General features: G+C 44.8%; 1 protein-coding gene across 2 annotated transcripts in view; it reads right to left on the bottom strand.

Moving 5' to 3' along the window:
* The window catches only part of FAM193A (family with sequence similarity 193 member A), a 167617-nt gene that overhangs the window by 20146 nt on the left and 128128 nt on the right, over window positions 1-19343 (bottom strand). For both annotated transcript variants that reach the window (XM_055326148.1, XM_055326149.1), the window contains exons 14-18: window positions 12743-12941; window positions 11490-11762; window positions 9809-10088; window positions 3249-3432; window positions 1823-2053 (exon numbers count right to left, since the gene is read on the bottom strand). In XM_055326148.1, coding sequence (XP_055182123.1) covers window positions 1823-2053; window positions 3249-3432; window positions 9809-10088; window positions 11490-11762; window positions 12743-12941 — 1167 coding nt within the window. The remainder of the gene's footprint in view (window positions 1-1822; window positions 2054-3248; window positions 3433-9808; window positions 10089-11489; window positions 11763-12742; window positions 12942-19343) is intronic.

Genomic DNA, 19343 nt, shown 5'->3' with positions numbered 1-19343 from the left:
GCCAGTGGGCCGCCTCTCCAGGTGAGGCTGGTGCATTCACATGCACATCAACAGGACACGTAAAAAGTATGCACTACAAACTTGAAATTCCTTTTTCCCACCACAGCAGATACACCAAACTCCCAACATATTTTCACCAGCGTGAGAGAGCAAGTGACATTCTAGTATGTTCCACATCACATAGCAGGCAGACATTGCCTATTTCTGCCCTCCAGCTTGGCATGAAGTTAATTTTCATTCCAAATGACACCTAACCCAGAAGCCCCCAGGGAAACTATTCCTTTTGCTCAGAAAACAAATTTAGTCTGTTAAAAGTGCACGACTCTGCATCACTGAGCTCCAGTAAAAGCTTTGGCAAATACATTTTGCATTTAAAGTCCTTTCAAAAGTAAATAACAATACGATTAAAAAAATAAAAGTCCTTCCAAGTTTCAATTATTTTTCACAACATCCCAGTAGGCACTACTTAAAAAAAATTTAACTTGACAATTCAAGTAACACTTATTTAAAAGCCTGGTTCCATCTGTTAAAAGCAAACCTTGGAAGCAGCTCCCAGAGTGGCCCTGTGTCTAGTGAGCAGAGTGCCTCCCACAGCACAGGTCAGGAGCAAATCTGCCCCAGGACAGAATCTACAGGAAACTCACAACCAGCCCGTCAACCAGATGCTCTATGAAGATGGGGTGCAGGGTACCAAGTGCATGGGGTATGAGCAGGCCCTGACCTAACACTGCCAAATGGAGAGCAGGTCTCACTGCCCCGCTCTAGTGGGGCTGGGCAGACCCTTGTCTCCCAGGCACAGAACAAGCTTCTCAAAGCCTGTGAGTTAGACACTGATTAGGGCTGTGAGATATAAGCAGGGCTCCCGACAGGTGTTCCACTTTGGTGGAGCGATCCCAACTGTCTCCCCATCACAAGCAGCTAAAGGTGGGAGCTCCTTGTCCAGTACACTCTGGGATGTCCTCCCACCCCGGCTCTGCTGGACCTCACAGGGGCCCAGGTTCTTCTCCAAGCCTCCTGTTTGCCGTCAGAGCCTCCACTGTCGTCCCATGTTCCTTCTGTACACAGCCTGGATCTGCCTGGCATGGTCTGGCTCTTGAGGAAGTTAAAGCAGGGACATCCATGGCATGGGCCCAGCCCCAGGGTGCACTATCCCGCCAAAGCGCAGACACTATCCCTCCCTTCACTAGTGAAGTATAGACTACAGGTTGTCACACGCTGGTCGACAGCCTCTGCATGCCACGCCCACCGCTGGGCCAACCTGGCTTGTCTTGGTAGACGCTTGCTTCCAGGACAGCCCACGCCCCGTGGTGGTGCCCAGGGCTGCTAACAATAGCTGTCCGTCTTACTTTTGGACCCTGACCACCAATGCTGCATGCCTGACCTCTTCTGGGAGGGCTCTGACTGACTCTCCTCTGCCAGTTGAGGGACAAGGAGCATGGGGTGGGGCACTAAGACTATGTCTGAAGGATACTGCTGGGCCAAGGGCCCTGTCCCAGCCTTGTGTCTAAGTGACCCCCTCCTATTCCCTCACAACCAGGGGCTCTTTCCTCAACCTCCCTGAGAGAGAAGGCTCTTGCTCCACAGACAGCGGCCAAGGGTCTGCTGCAGCATGCGCACTTAGGGCACAGGGACCCAAAGGCCCATTTTAGATCTATGTTATAAGAGGGAAAGCCATGTCCTGAAAATACAATCTAGGGTTCTGACCAGCTCCAGCTCAGGCCACAGAGACAGAGACAGTGACAGTCAGGCTCCCAAGGCCTGCTGTATCCAGCTGGGCTCTTCAGGTCGCCCTTGAGCAGAACCACACTGGCATGCCATTTACCTTCCTCTGCTTGTGTCTGGCTCGCTTGGCGGCTCGAGTGCTGCTCACAGGCTTGGTCTCTGAGCTGTTTATGAACTGCAGCAAGTCTTCCACCCTTCGATGGTCAACCACACTCTCTCTGTCTGAGAGCTGGTCCGCTTTTTTAGGCTGCTCTTCTTTCCTCTTGGTCAGCCGCAAACGAAGCTTCTCCCTCATCTCTGCATAATTTCTACTTGTTGGTGCAGCTGGAGGCTAAGGCAGTTAAAGGAGAGTGTGGTTGAATTAAGCTTCAAGTTTTAATGATGCTGAATATTGCAAATTTCAGAATGTATCTCTAAAAACAAAAGTTTTCTTATTACTTATGTAATACATGTTCATGGTGAAAAATAAGGAAGATAAACAAGTGGCAGGAACAAGGAAAACCTGCTCTAGAGTGACCCAAAGAGGGATCCCTGGGTGGCGCAGCGGTTTGGCGCTTGCCTTTGGCTCAGGGCGTGATCCTGGGGACCCGGGATCGAATCCCATATCGGGCTCCCGGTGCATGGAGCCTGCTTCTCCCTCTGCCTATGTCTCTGCCTCTCTCTCTCTCTCTGTGTGACTATCATAAATAAATAAATTAAAAAAAAATTTAGAGTGACCCAAAGATTTGTTCTGGCACCAACCCCTCAACCTGCACATGTTCGTGAAAAATATGGTAAAACATGTACAACTATGTACACAAATGGACATTTTTAAACTGAAAAAAAAATCACATATACTGATTAATCTACTTCTTATATAATGCAGTGTGATTATTGTTTCATGTCAATAAATGCATTTGTAGAATCTTTTAATTCCTTTGTGGGTTTCTTATTCAGTGCCAAAAGGGAAAAAGAAAATTGTTCTGAATCCCCCTGCCAATATTTCTTCCTGGCACTGCACGTGTGTGTACTCACGTTCAGCAAATGCAGACAGGACAGCAGTAAGAAAAGCAACTACCAGCCATTGCTTTTCCTATCAGCCACCCCTAGGCACAACATGGCTGACATCTGCTTGTACTGAGACCGTGAGGTGTCCCACAGCGCACACCATGTACAGCAAGTGCCAACCCCCCATCATGCACATGGGCTGTGCATGATCTGGACCCAACAATTCCCAAAGATGGCTGTTCGTGAGGCCCCTAGCTCATCAACTGATTTAAAAATCACAAACAAATGCAAAAATGGAGTAATGAAATCCTTATAGGTGAATCTTTGGGCAAACATTTTTTTTTTTTTGTTATTTCTTCAAGATAAGCACAACCTTGGAGCAGAACCATTGTTTCAGACCACACCTTGATTTTAACCACACTGCAAATGAAGCTTTACACACATTATGATCACACCGAGGATTCTACCTGCTACCCGCTGGTTCTAAGTACCTGCTTGCTGCCCGCCCCCGGGGCACTTATCCCAGCAGGGGTACTTACCCCACCATGCCCGAAGAACTCACAGTAGCAGCAGTCACAGTACTTGCCCTCCTTCTGGTTGGTGGAGGTTGAGGTGCTAGAGCTATGCTCAGAGCAGCTGTCCTCGTCGGCACTCTCATCCCCATCGTCCTGCTGTGGGTCATACACGCCGTTCTCACAGCGGTGCCCCTCACAGTCGGGGTCACTGCAAAACCACACATGGGCTGGTTAACAACAGCTGCCCCAAGAGGGGCACATAGGGCAAGTGGCCATTTGGATGCTGGGAGTCACACAGGAAAGGTGATGTGGGCTTGGAGGGCACAGTCTCTCCACTGTCACCCCTACCACCACTTCATGGCTTCAAACAGGTAACAAAAATTGTCTTTTTAAAACTGTTGTCAGTGTCCAAGATGGCGGAGGAGTAGACCTTAGTTTCATCTGGTCCCAGGAATTCAGCTAGGTAGCTATCAAATCATTCTCAACACCTGTGAACTCAACCAGAGATCTAAGAAAATGGCAACAACTTTACAAATATAAAAGCAACCACTTTCTGCAAAATGACAAGATGGAAAAACTCACCTCGAAAAAGAACACGAGGCAGTACTGACTCTAGGGACCGAATCAGTATGGATGTAAGTAAGATGTCAGAACTAGAGTTCAGAATAACCATTATAAAGATAGGGACGCCTGGGTGGCTCAGTGGTTGAGCATCTGCCTTCGGCTCAGGGTGTGACCTGGGGATCCAGGATCGAGTCTCACATCAGGCTCCTTGTGGGGAGCCTGTTTCTCCCTCTGCCTGTGTCTCTGTCTCTCTCTCTGTGTCTCTCATGAATAAATAAATAAAATCTTAAAAAAGAAAACAATTATAAAGATACTAGCTTGGCTTGAAAAAAAGCATGGAAAACACCAGAGAATCCCTTTCTGGAGAAATAAAAGAATTAATAAAATCTAAGCAAGTCAAAATCAGAAAGGCTATTAATGAGATGCAATAAAATAAGCTCTCACTGCTAGAATAAATGAACCAGAAGAGAGAATCAGTGATAAAGAAGACAAAATGATGGAGAATAAAGAAGCTGAGAAAAAGAGAGAGAAACAACTGCTGGATCACGAGGGGAGAATTCTAGAGGTAAGTGATACCATAAAGTGAAACAATATTAGAACTGGGATCCCAGAAGAAGAGGAAAAAGAGAAAGGGGCAGAAGGTATATTAAATTATAGCATAGAATTTCCCTAATCTGGGGAAGGAAACAGGCATCCAAGTCCAGGAAGCACAGAGAACCCCCATCAAAATCAATAAAAATAGGCCAATACCCCAACATATAACAGTGAAACTGGGAAATCTCAGAGACAAAGAGAAAATCCTGAAAGCAGCTTGGGACAAGAGGTCTGTAACCGATAAGGGTAGAAACTTTAGATTGGCAGCAGATCTATCCACAGAGACCTAGCAGGCCAGAACAGACTGGCATAATATGTCCAGGGTGCTAAATGAGAAAAATATGCAGCCAAGAATACTTTACCCAGCTACAATATCATTCAAAATAGAAGGAGAGATAAAAAGCTTCCAGGACAGAAACTAAAGAATTTGTGATCACTAAACCAGCCCTACAAGAAATACTAAAGAGGATCCTTTAAGCGAAGAGAGAGCCCCAAAGTAAGAGAGACCAGAAAGGAACAGAGACAATCTACAGAAACAGTGACTTTACTGATAATACAATGGCACTAAATTAATATGTTTCAATAGTTACTCTGAATGTAAATGGGCTAAAATCAAGACACAGGTACAGTATTAGACTGGATAAAAATACAAGACTGATCAATACGCTGTCTTCAAGACACCCATTTTAGACCAAAGACATTTAAAATGAGGAGGTGCAAGGCACCTCAGTGCTTGAACATCTGGCTTTGGTCATGGTGTGATCCCAGGGTCTTGGGATTGAGTCCCACATCAGGCTCTCCAAGGGAGCCTGCTTCTCCCTCTCCCTGTGTCTCTCTGCCTCTCTCATGAATAAATAAATAAAATATAAAAAAAAAAATAAAACAAAGGGGTGGAAAACCATTTATTATGCAATGGACATCAAAAGAAAGGTGGTGTGGCAGTCCATACCGGACAAATTAGATTTTTTTTTTTTTAACAATATTTATTTTTTTTTAAAGCAGATTTTTTTTAATTTTTTTTATTTTATTTTTTTTTATTTATTTATGATAGTCACAGAGAGAGAGAGAGGCAGAGACACAGGCAGAGGGAGAAGCAGGCTCCATGCACCGGGAGCCCGATGTGGGACTCGACCCCAGGTCTCCAGGATCGCGCCCTGGGCCAAAGGCAGGCGCCAAACCGCTGCGCCACCCAGGGATCCCGACAAATTAGATTTTAACCCAAAAACTGTACTAATAGATGAGGAAGAACACTATATCATAATTAAAGGGTCTATCCAAAAAGATCTAACAATTGTAAATATTTATGCCCCTAACATGAGGACAGCCAATGATATTAGCCAATTTATAACAAAATTAAAGAAACACATGGATAATAATATAATAATAGTAGAGGACTTTAACACTCCACTCACCACAATGGAAAGATCATCTAAACAGAAGATCAATCAGGAAACAAGGGCTTTAAATGACACTGGACCAGATGGACATCAGATATATTTAGAGCATTCCATCCTAAAGCAACAAAATACACATTCTTCTCAAGTGCACATGGAAATTCACCAGAAGAGATCACATACTGGGTCACAGCTCAGGTCTCAACCAGTACCAAAAGATTAGGATCATTCCCTGCATATTTTCGGACCACAATGCTTTGAAACTGGAACTCAATCACGAGGAAATTTGGAAAGAACTCATATACAGAGGCTAAAGAGAATCCTACTCAAGAATGAATAGGTCTACCAGGAAATTAAGAATTTAAAAAAAATTCATGGAAACAAATGACAATGAAAACATAACAGTTCAGAACCTCTGTGATGCAGCAAAAGTGGTCCTACGAGGGAAGTATATACCAATATAAGCCTTCCTCAGGAAACAGAAAAGCTCTCAAGTACACAACTTAATCTTATACAAACAGGAGCTGGAAGAAGAACAGCAAGTAAAGCCTAAACCTAGCAGGAAAAAGAAATTATAATAAAGATTAGAGCAGAAATCAATGAAACAGAAACCAAAAGAACAACAGAACAGATCAATGAAACTAAGAGTTGGTTCTTTGAAAGAATTAATAAGATTGATAAACTTCTAGTTTATTAAGTTTCCTAGCCAGACTGATCAAAAAGAAAGGAGAAAGGACCCAAATAAATAAAATGAATGAGAGATCACTACCAACACCAAAGATATACGATTATAAGAACATATTATGAACAATTAAATGACAATACATTAAGTAATCTAGAAGAAATGGATGTATTCCTAGAGACATATAAAGTACCAAAACTGAAACAGGAATAGAAAACTTGAACAGACCCACAACCAGCAAGGAAATTGAAGCAGTAATCAGAAATCTCCCAACAAGAGTCCAGGTTTGGATGGCTTCCCAGGGGGATTCTACCAACCATTTAAAGAACACTTAATACCTATTTTTCTGAAGCTGTTTCAAAAAAATAAAAATGGAAAGAAATGAGGTCAGCATTCCCTTGATCCTAAAACCAAAGATACCAAAAAGGAGAATTATAGATCAATATTCCTGATTAACATGGATGCCAAAATTCTCATCAAAATAAATACTAGCCAATAAGACCCAACAGTACATTAAAAAGATTTTTCACCAGGACCAAGTGGGATTTATTCCTGGGCTGCAAGAGTGGTTCAACAGTCACCAATCAATCAATGAGATACACTATATTAATAAAAGGACAAGAACCATATGATCCTCTCAATAGATGCAGAAAAAGCATTTGACAGAAGACAGCATCCTTTCTTGATTAAAACTCTTTATAGTGTAGGGATAAAGGGAACATACCTCAATATCATAAAAGCCATCTACAAAAAGCCCACAGTGAACATCATTCTAAATGGTGGAAAACTGAGAGTTATCCCCCTAAGATTGGGAACACAGCAACAATATCCACTCTCATCACTGTTGTTCAATATAGTCCTAGAAGACCTAGCCTCAGCAATCAGACAACAAAAAGAAATAAAAGGCATCTGAACTGGCAAAGAAGTCAAATTCTCACTCCTCACAGATGACATGATACTCTATGTGGAAAACTCAAAAGAAAGACTCTACCCCAAAATTGCTAGAACCCATATATGAGTTCAGCAAGTGGCAGGACACAAAGTCAATGCATGGAAATCAGTTGCATCAAAATTGCTATACACTAAAAATGAGACAGAAAAAAAGAGAAATCAAAGAGTCGACTCCAATTACAATTGCACTAAAAACTCAGATGACCAGGAATAAACCTAACCAAAGAGGCAAAGATCTATATGCAGAAAACTATAAAACACTCATGACAGAAATTGAGGAAGACACAAAGAAATGGAAAAATATTCCATGCTCATGGACTGCTGGAACAAATATTGTTAAAATGTCTATACAACCTAGAGCAATCTATACATTCAATGCAATCCCAACAAAATACCATCAACTTATTTCACAGAATTGCAACAAATAATCCTAAAATTTGTAGGGAACCAGAAAAGACCCCGAATAGCCAAAGGATTGTTAAAAAAGAAAACCAAAACTGGTGGCATCACAGTTCCTGACTTTGAGCTCTATTATAAAGCTGTGATCATCAAGACAGAATGGTCTTGGGAAAATACAGACACACAGATCAATGGAACAAAATAGAGAATCCAGAAATGCACCCTCAACTCTATGGTTAACTAATCTTCGACAAAGCAGGAAAGAATATCCAATGGGAAACAGATAGTCTCTTCAACAAATAGTGTTGGGAAAATTGGACCACCACATGCAGAAGATTGAAACTAGACCACTTCCTCACACCATACATAAAAACAGACTCAAAATGGATGAAAGGCCTAAATGTGAGACAGAAATTCATCAAAATCCTAGAGGAGAATACAGGCAGCAACATCTGTGACCTCAGTCAGAGCAACTTCTTGTTAGACACATCTCTAAAGGCAAGGGAAACAAAGGCAAAAATCAACTACTGGGACTCCATCAAGATAAAAAGCTTTGCACAGAAAAGGAAAGTCAACAAAACCAAAAGACAACCTACGGAATGGGAGAATATATTTGCAAATGACATACCAGATAAAGGGCTAGTATCCAAAATCTATAAAGAACTTATCAAACTCAACACCAAAAGAGCAAATAATCCAGTCAAGAAATGGGCAGAAGACCTGAACAGACATTTCTCCAAAGTAGACCTACACATGGCCAAAAGGCACAAGTAAAAACGTTCCACATACCTCAGCATCAGGGAAATACAAATCAAAACCACAGTGAGATACCACCTCACATCAGTCAGAATGGCTAAAATGAGTAAGTCAGGAAAGGACAGATGTTGGCAAGGATGCAGAGAAAGGGGAACCCTCTTACACTGCTGGTAGGAATGCAAGCTAGTGCAGCCACTGTGGAAAACAGTATGGAGGTTCCTCAAAAAATTGAAAATAAAACTACCTTATGACCCAGTAATTGCACTACTGAGTATTTACCCCACAGATACAAATGTAGTGATCCAAAGGGGCATCTGCACCCCAAGGTTTGTAGCAGTAATGTCCACAATAGCCAAACTATGGAAAGAGTCCAGATGTCCACTGACAGATGAATGGATAAAGAAAATGTGGTGTACACACACACACACACACACACACACACACACACACACACACACACACACATAGTGGAATATTACTCGGCCATCATAAAAAAGAAAGAAAAGAAAAGGGGAGGAGGGGAGACATCTGGCCATTTGCAACAGCGTGGATGGAACTAGAGGGTATTATGCTCAGTGAAATAAGTCCATAAGAGAAAGACAATTATCACATGATTTCACTCATATGTGGAATTTAAGAAACGAAACAGGATCATGGAAGGGAGGAAAAAATAAAACAAGATGGTATCAGAGACGGAGACAAACCATAAGAGACTCTTAATCACAGGAAACAAACTGAGGGTCGCTGGAGGGGAAGGGATGGGGGGACGGGGTAACTGGGTGATGGGCATGAAGGAGGGCACATGATGTCATGAGTACTAGGTGTAATACAGACTGATGAATCACTGACCTCTGTCTCTGAAACCAATAATACATTATGTTAATTAACTGAGTTAAAAAAAAATAAAAACAAACAAAAATAAAGCAAGCTGTTGAATATTTCTAGTGTTCTTCACTCAATGTGTAACAAATACAACTTAAAAAATGCCCAGCCCCTTCCCCTCTTGCTGCCGGTGGCTAGGTGGTGATCTGTGTACCTGATCCATGGCGGCTCCACCTTTGAGGACTAGAGGCAAGACTAGTGTCCTCCTGGGACCCATGGCCTCCACTAGGCATGCCCCTTCCCAGCGTCTTTCCCTGCCTTGTTCAGCTGCATGTGTCTGGGAGCAGAGCTCTGATAGCCCTTCTGCAACACACAAGCCAGTGTGGCTCCTCGATTCCGGCACCAGCAGGACCCGGGCTCACCTGCAAACGCTGGGTGGAGCGCTGATGGAGCCATCGGTGGTGGGGGGTGGGGGGGCTCCTGGAGCAGGACAGAAGCTCTTTCGTGTATCCACAAACCCGGGGGATGTGGCTGCAGTGTTGGGAAAGGACGGGGTCGCAAGACTTGCTAGGTGAGGCGAAGAGGCTGGGGCGAGCGCAGCAGGGGCGAGGGCGGGAAGCGGTGCCAAGCCCGTAGGACTGTTCCTTGGGGCGGCCGGCACCGCGTGTCTGTGGTCCTCCTTGACGCCATGGAACACCTCACCTGCATTCGGAGATGCAGAAGGGTCACCGAGGACGGCTGAGCTGGATTAGTGTCTCTTCACTAAAGCTTCCTCTACCTCTTCATGTGAAGATGTTCAAAGTTACAGAAACTTCGAAGGAACAGTACAAAGAATTTCCATACGCTCATCTGGACTCATGACTACTTAACATTTTGTCACATTTACTTTATTTCTCATGTACACACAATTTTTTGGCTTAATACCTGGAGGCTGCATGCATCCTAAACACCTCAGCACAAACCCCAGGGAACGTGACACTTCACTGTGTAACCACATCCAAGACGTGTACTGTCCCCATGACATGCTCATCCCATGTACTACCCCATCCTATCTCCTGTCTCCCCCACACGGTCTTTGCAGCTTTTCCCCAACCTAGACTCTTCTAAACTTTTTTCCTTCAGTAACACTGACATTGTCTGAATTGAGGACAGTTGCCCACCAGTCTGGGCTTATGGTATCATGTCAGAGTTACCAAAGATGTTTGGGGCACGACTCCTGCAAAGGGTATGTTGGATCCTTCCCCTGTGATTGCATGAGAAGCCACTAATGTGAGTCTGTTCCATGCCAGTGAGGTCATATCTGATCGGTGTGCAGGGGGTAATCTGCCACATTCCTCCAGTGAAAAGGCACTTTATCTTCCCTTTGTGATCTGCCAGTCACCTGTAGGCACTACTGTCAGACACTGAGGATGCTACATTCCCCAAACAGATATCCACTGTTCTTAATAACCACTGGGGATGCTCACCTAGACTCATGGTCACACAAGCTGCACAGTGGCCTTCCCTGTCTGTTATGTCTATCAGACAGCAGCAGCGAGCATTTGTCAAAAAGAGCTTTCCTACCCACCTCTTTTCTGAACACCCAGGGGATTCTTGACCATGTATGCTATCATCCACCCTATTATTCTTTCTGATGCTCCAACTGTCCTAACTTTCGCTAGTGAGGGCTCTCTGAGCCAGCTCCCATGTGCTTTCAACACGTTTCCAGATCGCCACTCCTTGTGCTCACACTAGCACATGGAGCCACACCTCCTGTATGCCATAGATCCCAGTGGCAGCAGGGGCTGTGTCACAGGCTGGCCAGGAGCCCCATCAGCTCACTCTCCACCAAGCTTCTGCTTTCAGAGGACTCAAAATTCCTCCATGTGCTCAGAAAGCAGTGACCTTTTCTTCTCACAAAGCAACAGGTACCAAGAAGAAGGGCAAGACAGCGCGGCAAAAGCCAGAGGATGTTCATGGAGTAGTAAAACTCAAATCCGACTTCCAAAGGACATGCTGCCTGTGTACGAGCATTTTCCAGAGTTGATTACTACACCCAGGCCTTTGGCCACACTGAGGATAAGGTGATTACAGAGATGGTGAGGAGGAAGCCGCAGGTCTTACCTATGGAAGGAGGCCTCTTGGACGACACTTTGAACTGGCTGTTGCTAGACTGCACCGTAGTGGCTGTGCAGGACACGGAGGAGGTGGCTGACGACGTGGCCATCACAACTTTGTTCGCTTCCATAAAAGCATCTTGGAAATTGTACAAGCATTTCTTTTTTGCAGCATTTTTTTTCTCCTTGCTCTCTGAAACCATAGGTGTTTCACCGCTGGATGGCGTTGGAAGGGCTTCGGGTCTTGTTTCTGAGAGAGTTGGTCCTAGTATGTCACTCCCTTCAGAGAAGAATAGTAGAAGTAAGGCTTCTAGAAATATGTTGCTAAAACCTAAGGGATGTCTGCTGACTGAACTCCTAACACCGGGGCTGCTATCGAAGCTGGGACTTCACTGGGAGGATATCAGTCAACTAGTTTTTATCCAAGAAAAAAAAATGTATTGAGCACCTACTATGTGCCAATCCCGTGCTAGGTGCTTTCCCAAAGTTTTTTTATTTAATGTCTTAAAGCTACTTTCTGAGCTTGGTACTATTAATCCCATCCTACAGATAGAGAAGCCGAGGCTCAGAGAGGCTAAGCAACTAGCCCAAGGTCACAAAGCTAGAAACCTTTTCCAAGCACAGATGTCAGGTGTAGCCTGCTTTTCTGAGCATATGCAGGGGCTGGGTGTGGGGCCACCAGGGGCTCTAACCATGTAAGAGATAAGGCTGCAACCAGCCCCTCTTCAGGTGCACCTTTCCCTACGACTAAAGTAACAGCTGTACCTCGGCAGCCAAGAGCTGGGAGGAAGGAGCTTGTTAGAGGGCACAGATCCCATGTAGGGCTGATATAGCACCAGAAAAGGAACATAAGTCATAGCATTGAGGTGGATGGTGGCACTGCAAGACCCCTGTACACTGGGCTGAGTGGCTGTTGCCGCTGTTCGAGGACCACAGGCCCAACATCGAGGCCTAAAGAAGAGGCTTGGCAGCGCCAAGGCATGGGATATCCACTACGTGCAGGGCCTTGGAGAGCCTGCTGCTGAAAACAGCCACAGGGTGCCAGCGCCTTGCTCTGCTCTGTCCGTACAGGGGAATATGGCTGGTGGCAGACGTGGGTGGCTGGGGCAGCGGGACGAGGCCCAGGGGCCACCCAGGAGCAGCGGAGGCAGGGGCCTAGCTAGCCCGGGGCTTCTACTGGGGGACCGCGGCAACAGAGACAGCAATCCACCCAGCTCAGGTCATTTTAAACCTTTAAGAAAGTTTTAACAAGTTCCTTACCAGAAATTGTATCTGGCAAGAAAGTGCCAGGATTCCAGTTCTTATCATTCATCACTTCTGATCCCCAAAGACTTATAAATTTAGAACTATTCCACTCTGGAGTATTCCCAAAACAGCTTGGATAAATATGGTCTTGAAGAGATGCATTGAATACCTGATGCTTATTTGTGTGATTCTGAACAGGTGCTGGCGGTAAAGCCTACAAAAAAAAAGTTCTAATCACATTTCAAAATTCATATTCTGCTTACCTACGTAGTTAAACCACAGACAGACCATGACTGAGAACCCTGGGGGGCTGTGCTTGCGGTGGGGGGCCTCCCAGGCTGCATGAGTCTCATAGAGCACAGACTTGCCTGGCTGTCACACTACATCCAATCGGTCACATATGAACCAGGAGTAGACTTTAAAAGTAACTGACGTTTCAGGGAATCTACCAAACTGACTTAAGACAACTTAGCAACTTACAGTGCCTGTCCCTTGGCACAGTCTACATGGGGCTCACTAGCATACGAGGTGCTTGCTCCCAGGGCTTATTAGTCTCATCTGACATTCTAAGGATCACTGCTAAAAAGTCAACTCTAGAATCACTTAACAACAAATGGTAAATAAAGCTCCTCAACTGTTCTCTCACACCTGGGCCCAGGGCACAGCATGTCTAAAGAACTACAGATTTTATTTGAGCCTGGAAGCAGCCCCGCAGCCCTACCATGGCAGACTGTGGTCTGAAGGGTCCACCCACATATCGAGTGACCAGCCGTGGGCTGCTCCCCTGCCCACCCCTGTGCATCCTTGTGCCACACCCCCAGCCACGGCCTCCACCACCTACGCAGACAGCCCCCATGGCTCACACCCAGCCTCCTTCCAGTTCTTTCCCTCACAGCCACCAAGGTGAGCTTTTGTGAAGGTCAGTAAAATGAGTCCCTCCCTTGCTCAGGATGCACCAATGTCTTCCCACTGCTCTTAAAATAAAATATCTTCCATATGGCCTGGCCTATCCCTGTCCCTGGTGTTCCCCAAGCGCCTGGACACAAAGGCCTTCCCTTGGTCCTCAAATCCAAGCTCCTTCTTGACCTTGACCTTTCCTTGTGCTGCCTCCAGCTTCCAGAACATCCTAACCTCAGCTCACAAGCTCGCTATGTACTGTCCTCCTTCAGCCTCAGCCCAAACACCTCAGAAGTTATCACCTCACCACCCAGCACCCAAGACCAAGGTGGGCTTTCCCATTTAACACACCTAAAAATCCACAATTTTCTCTCTTAGCACTTCCCACAGTTATAATTTGAGACTTACTGGTAGCCTTCTGGTCCCACAGTTCCCCTCCCCAGGAGGACCCAGTGCTACAGGCGCCACCCAGAGAAGCTACAGGTCTGGCACTGGCAACACCTGGGAGTCTCATCCTTTGGGATATAAAACTGGGCCTTGGCCATTGTAAAGTCAAGTGGGAGGGTTTTGGGAGGATTCCTGAGCAGGTGATGGTTGGGCAGAACCCTAAAAGCTTGGTTGGGGCAGAAGATGGGAGGGAAGGGAGGATAGCACAGGCACAGTCCCCATTCATGGACAACGGCACCACAGTCAGATAGGCTGCAGGGACCAAATCAGAGATGCCTCTGCCCAAAGGGGAGAGGGCACCACAGGAACCCATCAGTTGGGATCTGAGAGATGAAAAGGTAGAGGCAGTGGAGAGGAGGGGTTCTGGGGCCATCAGGACAATCGCTGTGACTATCAGAGCAGCAGCCCAAGATCATAATCCCTGGGAGGTGTGGCTGTGAACAGCAACCTGTCCTCAGCCTTTGGGACGCACGGCCTGACAGGATGCATGGCCTGATGGCTTTGGATGCCGGCTCTCCCTCTACTAGCAGTGTGATTCAGGCAAATGACTCAATCTTTCTGTGCTTTAGTTTTCTCATCTTTTATTTGGGAATACCGACCTCCAGGGTTTGTGGTGAGAATTTAACTGGACAGTGGGTGTTAAGTGTGCAGCGCAGTGAGGGATGAGGTGGGATATCCCCACCTGTACATCTGGTTCCTACACAGAGAACCACCCTGCTGCACCCCAGGCTGTGCTGCCCATCCTGGGTACAGAGAGGAAGTCAGGGTCACTCCACTTGGGTAGCTCAGCACACCTGCTGGCCTGAACGGGCTCAGGGAGGTGGAGGGTGAGAATGGTATGGACACATGGGGTATGAAATGAGAAGAAACAGGTCTGGATGCTCACGATCATGGCAGGAGCCTAATATGGTGGTTCTGGCAGGGCAAAGAGTGAAGAAATAAAAAAAAAAACATTATTTCTACAGACATCGTTTTCCACAAAGTAGTGATAAACTAAGAGTTGCTTTGCTGAGAAGGAATAGATGTGAAGACAACTAAGCAGAAGGAGGTTTCTCAGTCTTGCACACCTTCTGCTAAGGTGCAGAGACACGTGGCAGGTAGAAACCAGCTGGGTCCTCAGGCTGCACCACAGCAGCATGTGAAGAAGCAGCTGGGCCTCACTGGCCACTGCACAGCAGAAGCCCAGGTGAGCTCTGAAGCTCCCCTCACTACTTTCTGAGGCCCTCCCAACTCATGGCTGCCAGATAACTGCCTTCTCCCTGGAGGGGGACTGTCTAAGAGCCTGAACCTGCCACCTGAATGTATCCAGAGAGCTTAAGCTTACCCTTCAAAACCCCATCCAACATCACCTCCTCTGCAAAACTACCTGACAGGCTCAGTCAGAAGCCGTCTTCCCTTCAGTGAGGCTTTCCTACTCTGCAGCTATAATTTCTGCTAAGGTACACCATGGAATTTTGAGGTCTTAATTTGATTAGACTGAGAGATCCCTAAAGGCAGGGATGAAGATTCCCTGGTTTGTACTTTGCTAGCATGTAGCACAGGGCCTGGCACATACTGGATGTTCAATAAAGGCTGAAAAGATTTAGCTTAGAGGGACAAGGGAACACAATTCTAAAGCTGTAATTTCAGTGGAACACTGAAAGCATAAGTTAAATTCGATTCACACACTTCCCATTTACTAACATGGGGTCCAGTTGCAGAAACCAGGGGAACTGGGGGTCTGTAACAAGCTGTGTTTATAGCAATGCTTTCCCACAAAACGGCTACTCAACAGGTGTGAGTATCCTTGAGAAAAATATAGGCCTCTGTCAACTAGACCAATTTTGGGCCATGCCTCCACAAGCACACCAATAATTCAGGCATAGAATTAGTCTCTCAACATGTGGACAATGCTGTTGAATTAGAACAGATTTATTTCACTGTGTACAAATAGAAGTTTTGAATGGTTCTCCACTTTGGAGACAAAAGTGGTTCACAGGAAAGTAAAATCTTTGCTTTAAATGAGAGCTCGGACAAACATACATTAACAGATGCCTTCTAAACACCTGAGTTTATGTAGGAGCCAGGAGACCTGGCCTGTATTGCATGGCACCACATCCATCCCAGAACCTATTAGAACATGGTAAGGAAAACAGAGCCAGGTGGAGGTGTGGGGGAGGGATGACTGCTCTGAAGGCACATGCACCATAGTCACGGTGATGGGGGGCAGATCCATGATCCCCACGGGAGGCAGGAGAGCTGGTGATGGTCAGGTGGAGCCCTAGGATCCCAGGTGAGTCAGCACTGGTACCTCAGTCCTACTTAGTGCCTTGCAGTTCTCACAGAGTAAGTTGAACAAAAACATAACCTCGTTAAAAGTTACTGTACACCTACAGAAAAACACATCCACAGGAGCAACAAAAAAACCAAATTCAGATCCTCAAGGTTTCAAACAGAGAATTATGTGTAATATGTTTAAGAAAATATAAAAGAAAACATGATGAAGGAACAAGAGAACACAAAGAGTTGCTAATATAAATTAAAAATAAATTAATTAAAGCTTACAGATAAGAATCACAGCTGGAATTAAAAAGTCAAACTTCAGCAGCATGTGAGAGAGACCATCAGAGAGTTGTTTAACTGGAAGGCTGATGCAAAAGGGGCTCTCAGGGAGGCCAAAGGGTGAGAGGCAATAAGACAGGTTCAGGACACATAGCAGGGCGGGCAGGCTGGCCCCGATCAGACAGCATCATGGCAGACTAGGGGCATGAACATAACAGGGCTCATCATCACAGACAGGAACTTGAAATAATAAATATGCTGAGGGCTCCAACTGAAAAAGCACATAATGCTTAAGCGTCCAACTCCTGGTTTTGGCTCAGGTCATGATCTCAGGATTGTGGGATCCACGCTCTACACTCAGTGAGGGAGGCTGCTTGGGATTGTCTCTCCCTGTCCCTCCACTCCTCCCCTGCTCTCTCTCACAAATGAAATAAAAATTTTTTTAAAAAAGTACACAATAGGCAAGAACTAACAGGTAACGTGAGCAGTGAGACAGTGAGATGGAATCTCAAAGAATAAAGAAAGCTAGAGATAAAAACACCTCGGGAGAAACAAAGAATGCTTCTGATGAACTGATCATCAGTGATGGGAAAAACACATGTGCATCAAGGTATGTCAACAGAAACTTCTTAAACTGAAATGCAAAGAGAAATGAGAATTAAAAAAAACACCAGAACTAAAAAACCACCATCAACAACACAAAATAGAACAAAACATCCAAGATGTACGGGACAATTTCAAAAGATCTAACAGGAATTGGAATACCAGAAGGAGAAGAAAGAGAAAAGAAAAGGAATATTGGTTGAGAACTTTCCAAGACTAATGACAATGAACCACAGATCCAGGAAGCTCAGAACTCCAAATGGAAAAAACACTCCCAAATCTACACCTAGGCATTTCATATTCAAACTGCAGGGAGCCAAAGACCAAAAAAAAAAAAAAACAACAACCTTGAAAGTAGCCTTGGGAAATGGAAGGGGGCAAAGGAGAGAGGGAAAGGGGGAAGGGGGAGGGAGAGAAGTGGGGGAGGGCCCTGTACCTCTAGAACAGAGGAGAATCAGAGGATATCTGGTCAGAAACCATGTAAGCAAGATAAGAGTGGGGTGAAACTTGTTTAAAACACTGAAAGAAAACACCCACCAATCTAGAATTCTGCACCCAGCAAAATTATCCTTCAAAGGTAAAGGAGAAACAAAGACCTCCTTAGACAAATAAACACTGAGGGAACTTATTGCCAACAGAGAACAATGGCAATGTCACAAGGGACAGGAGGGAGGGAAGAAGGAGGGAGGGAGGGATCAGGAACTCTCTGGGAAAAGGTACCTATGCTAACATGAAATAGAACAGTGTTATCTGAAGGGGGACTCAGATTAGTTAAAATGTATATTCTAATACAACTGCTGAAATATATTTTTTAAGTATAACCAATATGCTAAAGAGAGGAGAGAAACTGAATCAGAAAATGCCTAATTAAAAGTGGAGAAGGCAGAAAAAGAAAGCCTCTGGTAATGAAGAAAAAACAGAACAAGGGTTACTATTAACCCAAACACATAAAAAAATCACTTTAAATGTGGCTAGTCTAAAGATATAAATGGAAAGACAAACATTATCAGAGTATATTAAAAAACAAGCCCCACCTAGATGTGTCTACAAGAAACATACTGGGAGTATAAAGACCCCTTTCAGTTAAAAGTAAAGAGATGGAGAAAGAGATACCACACTAGTGCTAATGAAAAGCTGGAGCAGCTGTCTTAATATCACACAAGTCAGACCTCAGAGCAAGGAAGATCATCAGGGATGATGAAAGGCATCCCATAATGATAAAAGGGTCATTCTCCCAAGAACACATAACAGTTCTAAATATGTAAGCACTGACCAACATGTTGCCAAACAACAAACAACATGAGACAAAAACTGACAGGACTGCAGGCAGAGGAGGAGAATCTGCTGTGGAGTTTGGAGACTCCAACACCCCTCTATCAGGTGCAGGCAGATCTAGCCACAGGTCAGGAAGGACATTGCGGAACTCAACAACGGCACCATTGGTCAATGGCACATGATGGACGTGGACAGCCTACTTCATCCAAAAACAGTAGAATACGTGCATTCTCAAGATCACTTGGAGCATGCACCAGGACAGACCACATTCTGAGCCACAAAGCACACTTTAACACATCCAAAAGAATAAAAAGTCACACAATGTCTGCTCTCAGACCACAGTGAAATTGAAATAGAAATCAGTAACAAAAGACAGCTGGGAAATCCCCAAATATCTGTAAATAAAATTCCTTGCCATATAGTTTTAATTTTTGTCTAGAATTTCATTACTGTATTTTTCTCTTGCAACTACTTTTAACTTTCAAATAACTTTTATCTCAACATATAAATGAAATGTATCACTGGTACAAAGACCTTTGAAAACAGAAAGTCATCAGATTATTCTAAGTCCAAAAAAATAAATTTTCTATATTACACATCCCAAGCATTTTAGGTACTAAATATTTACCTACAACAGCCAGAGTATGAATTAAAAGTTACAACTATTACAACTACAATGACATAAAGTCCTAAAGGTGACAAACATCACCTTACCAGAGCAAAAATCCCTGAAAGCCTAGAGAACACAAACATGGAAGCAGCCGAGCTCACACCCAGCCACACAGGGGGCACCCCATTGAACAAGCTGCCTCTGAGGTAACTGAAGACAAGTTTGTGCGTTCTCCAGAAGGGG

Source organism: Nyctereutes procyonoides, unplaced genomic scaffold, assembly GCF_905146905.1.
Source record: "Nyctereutes procyonoides isolate TBG_1078 unplaced genomic scaffold, NYPRO_anot_genome, whole genome shotgun sequence".
NCBI classification, from domain to species: domain Eukaryota; kingdom Metazoa; phylum Chordata; class Mammalia; order Carnivora; family Canidae; genus Nyctereutes; species Nyctereutes procyonoides.
This window is presented reverse-complemented; position numbering and strand designations above follow the sequence as displayed.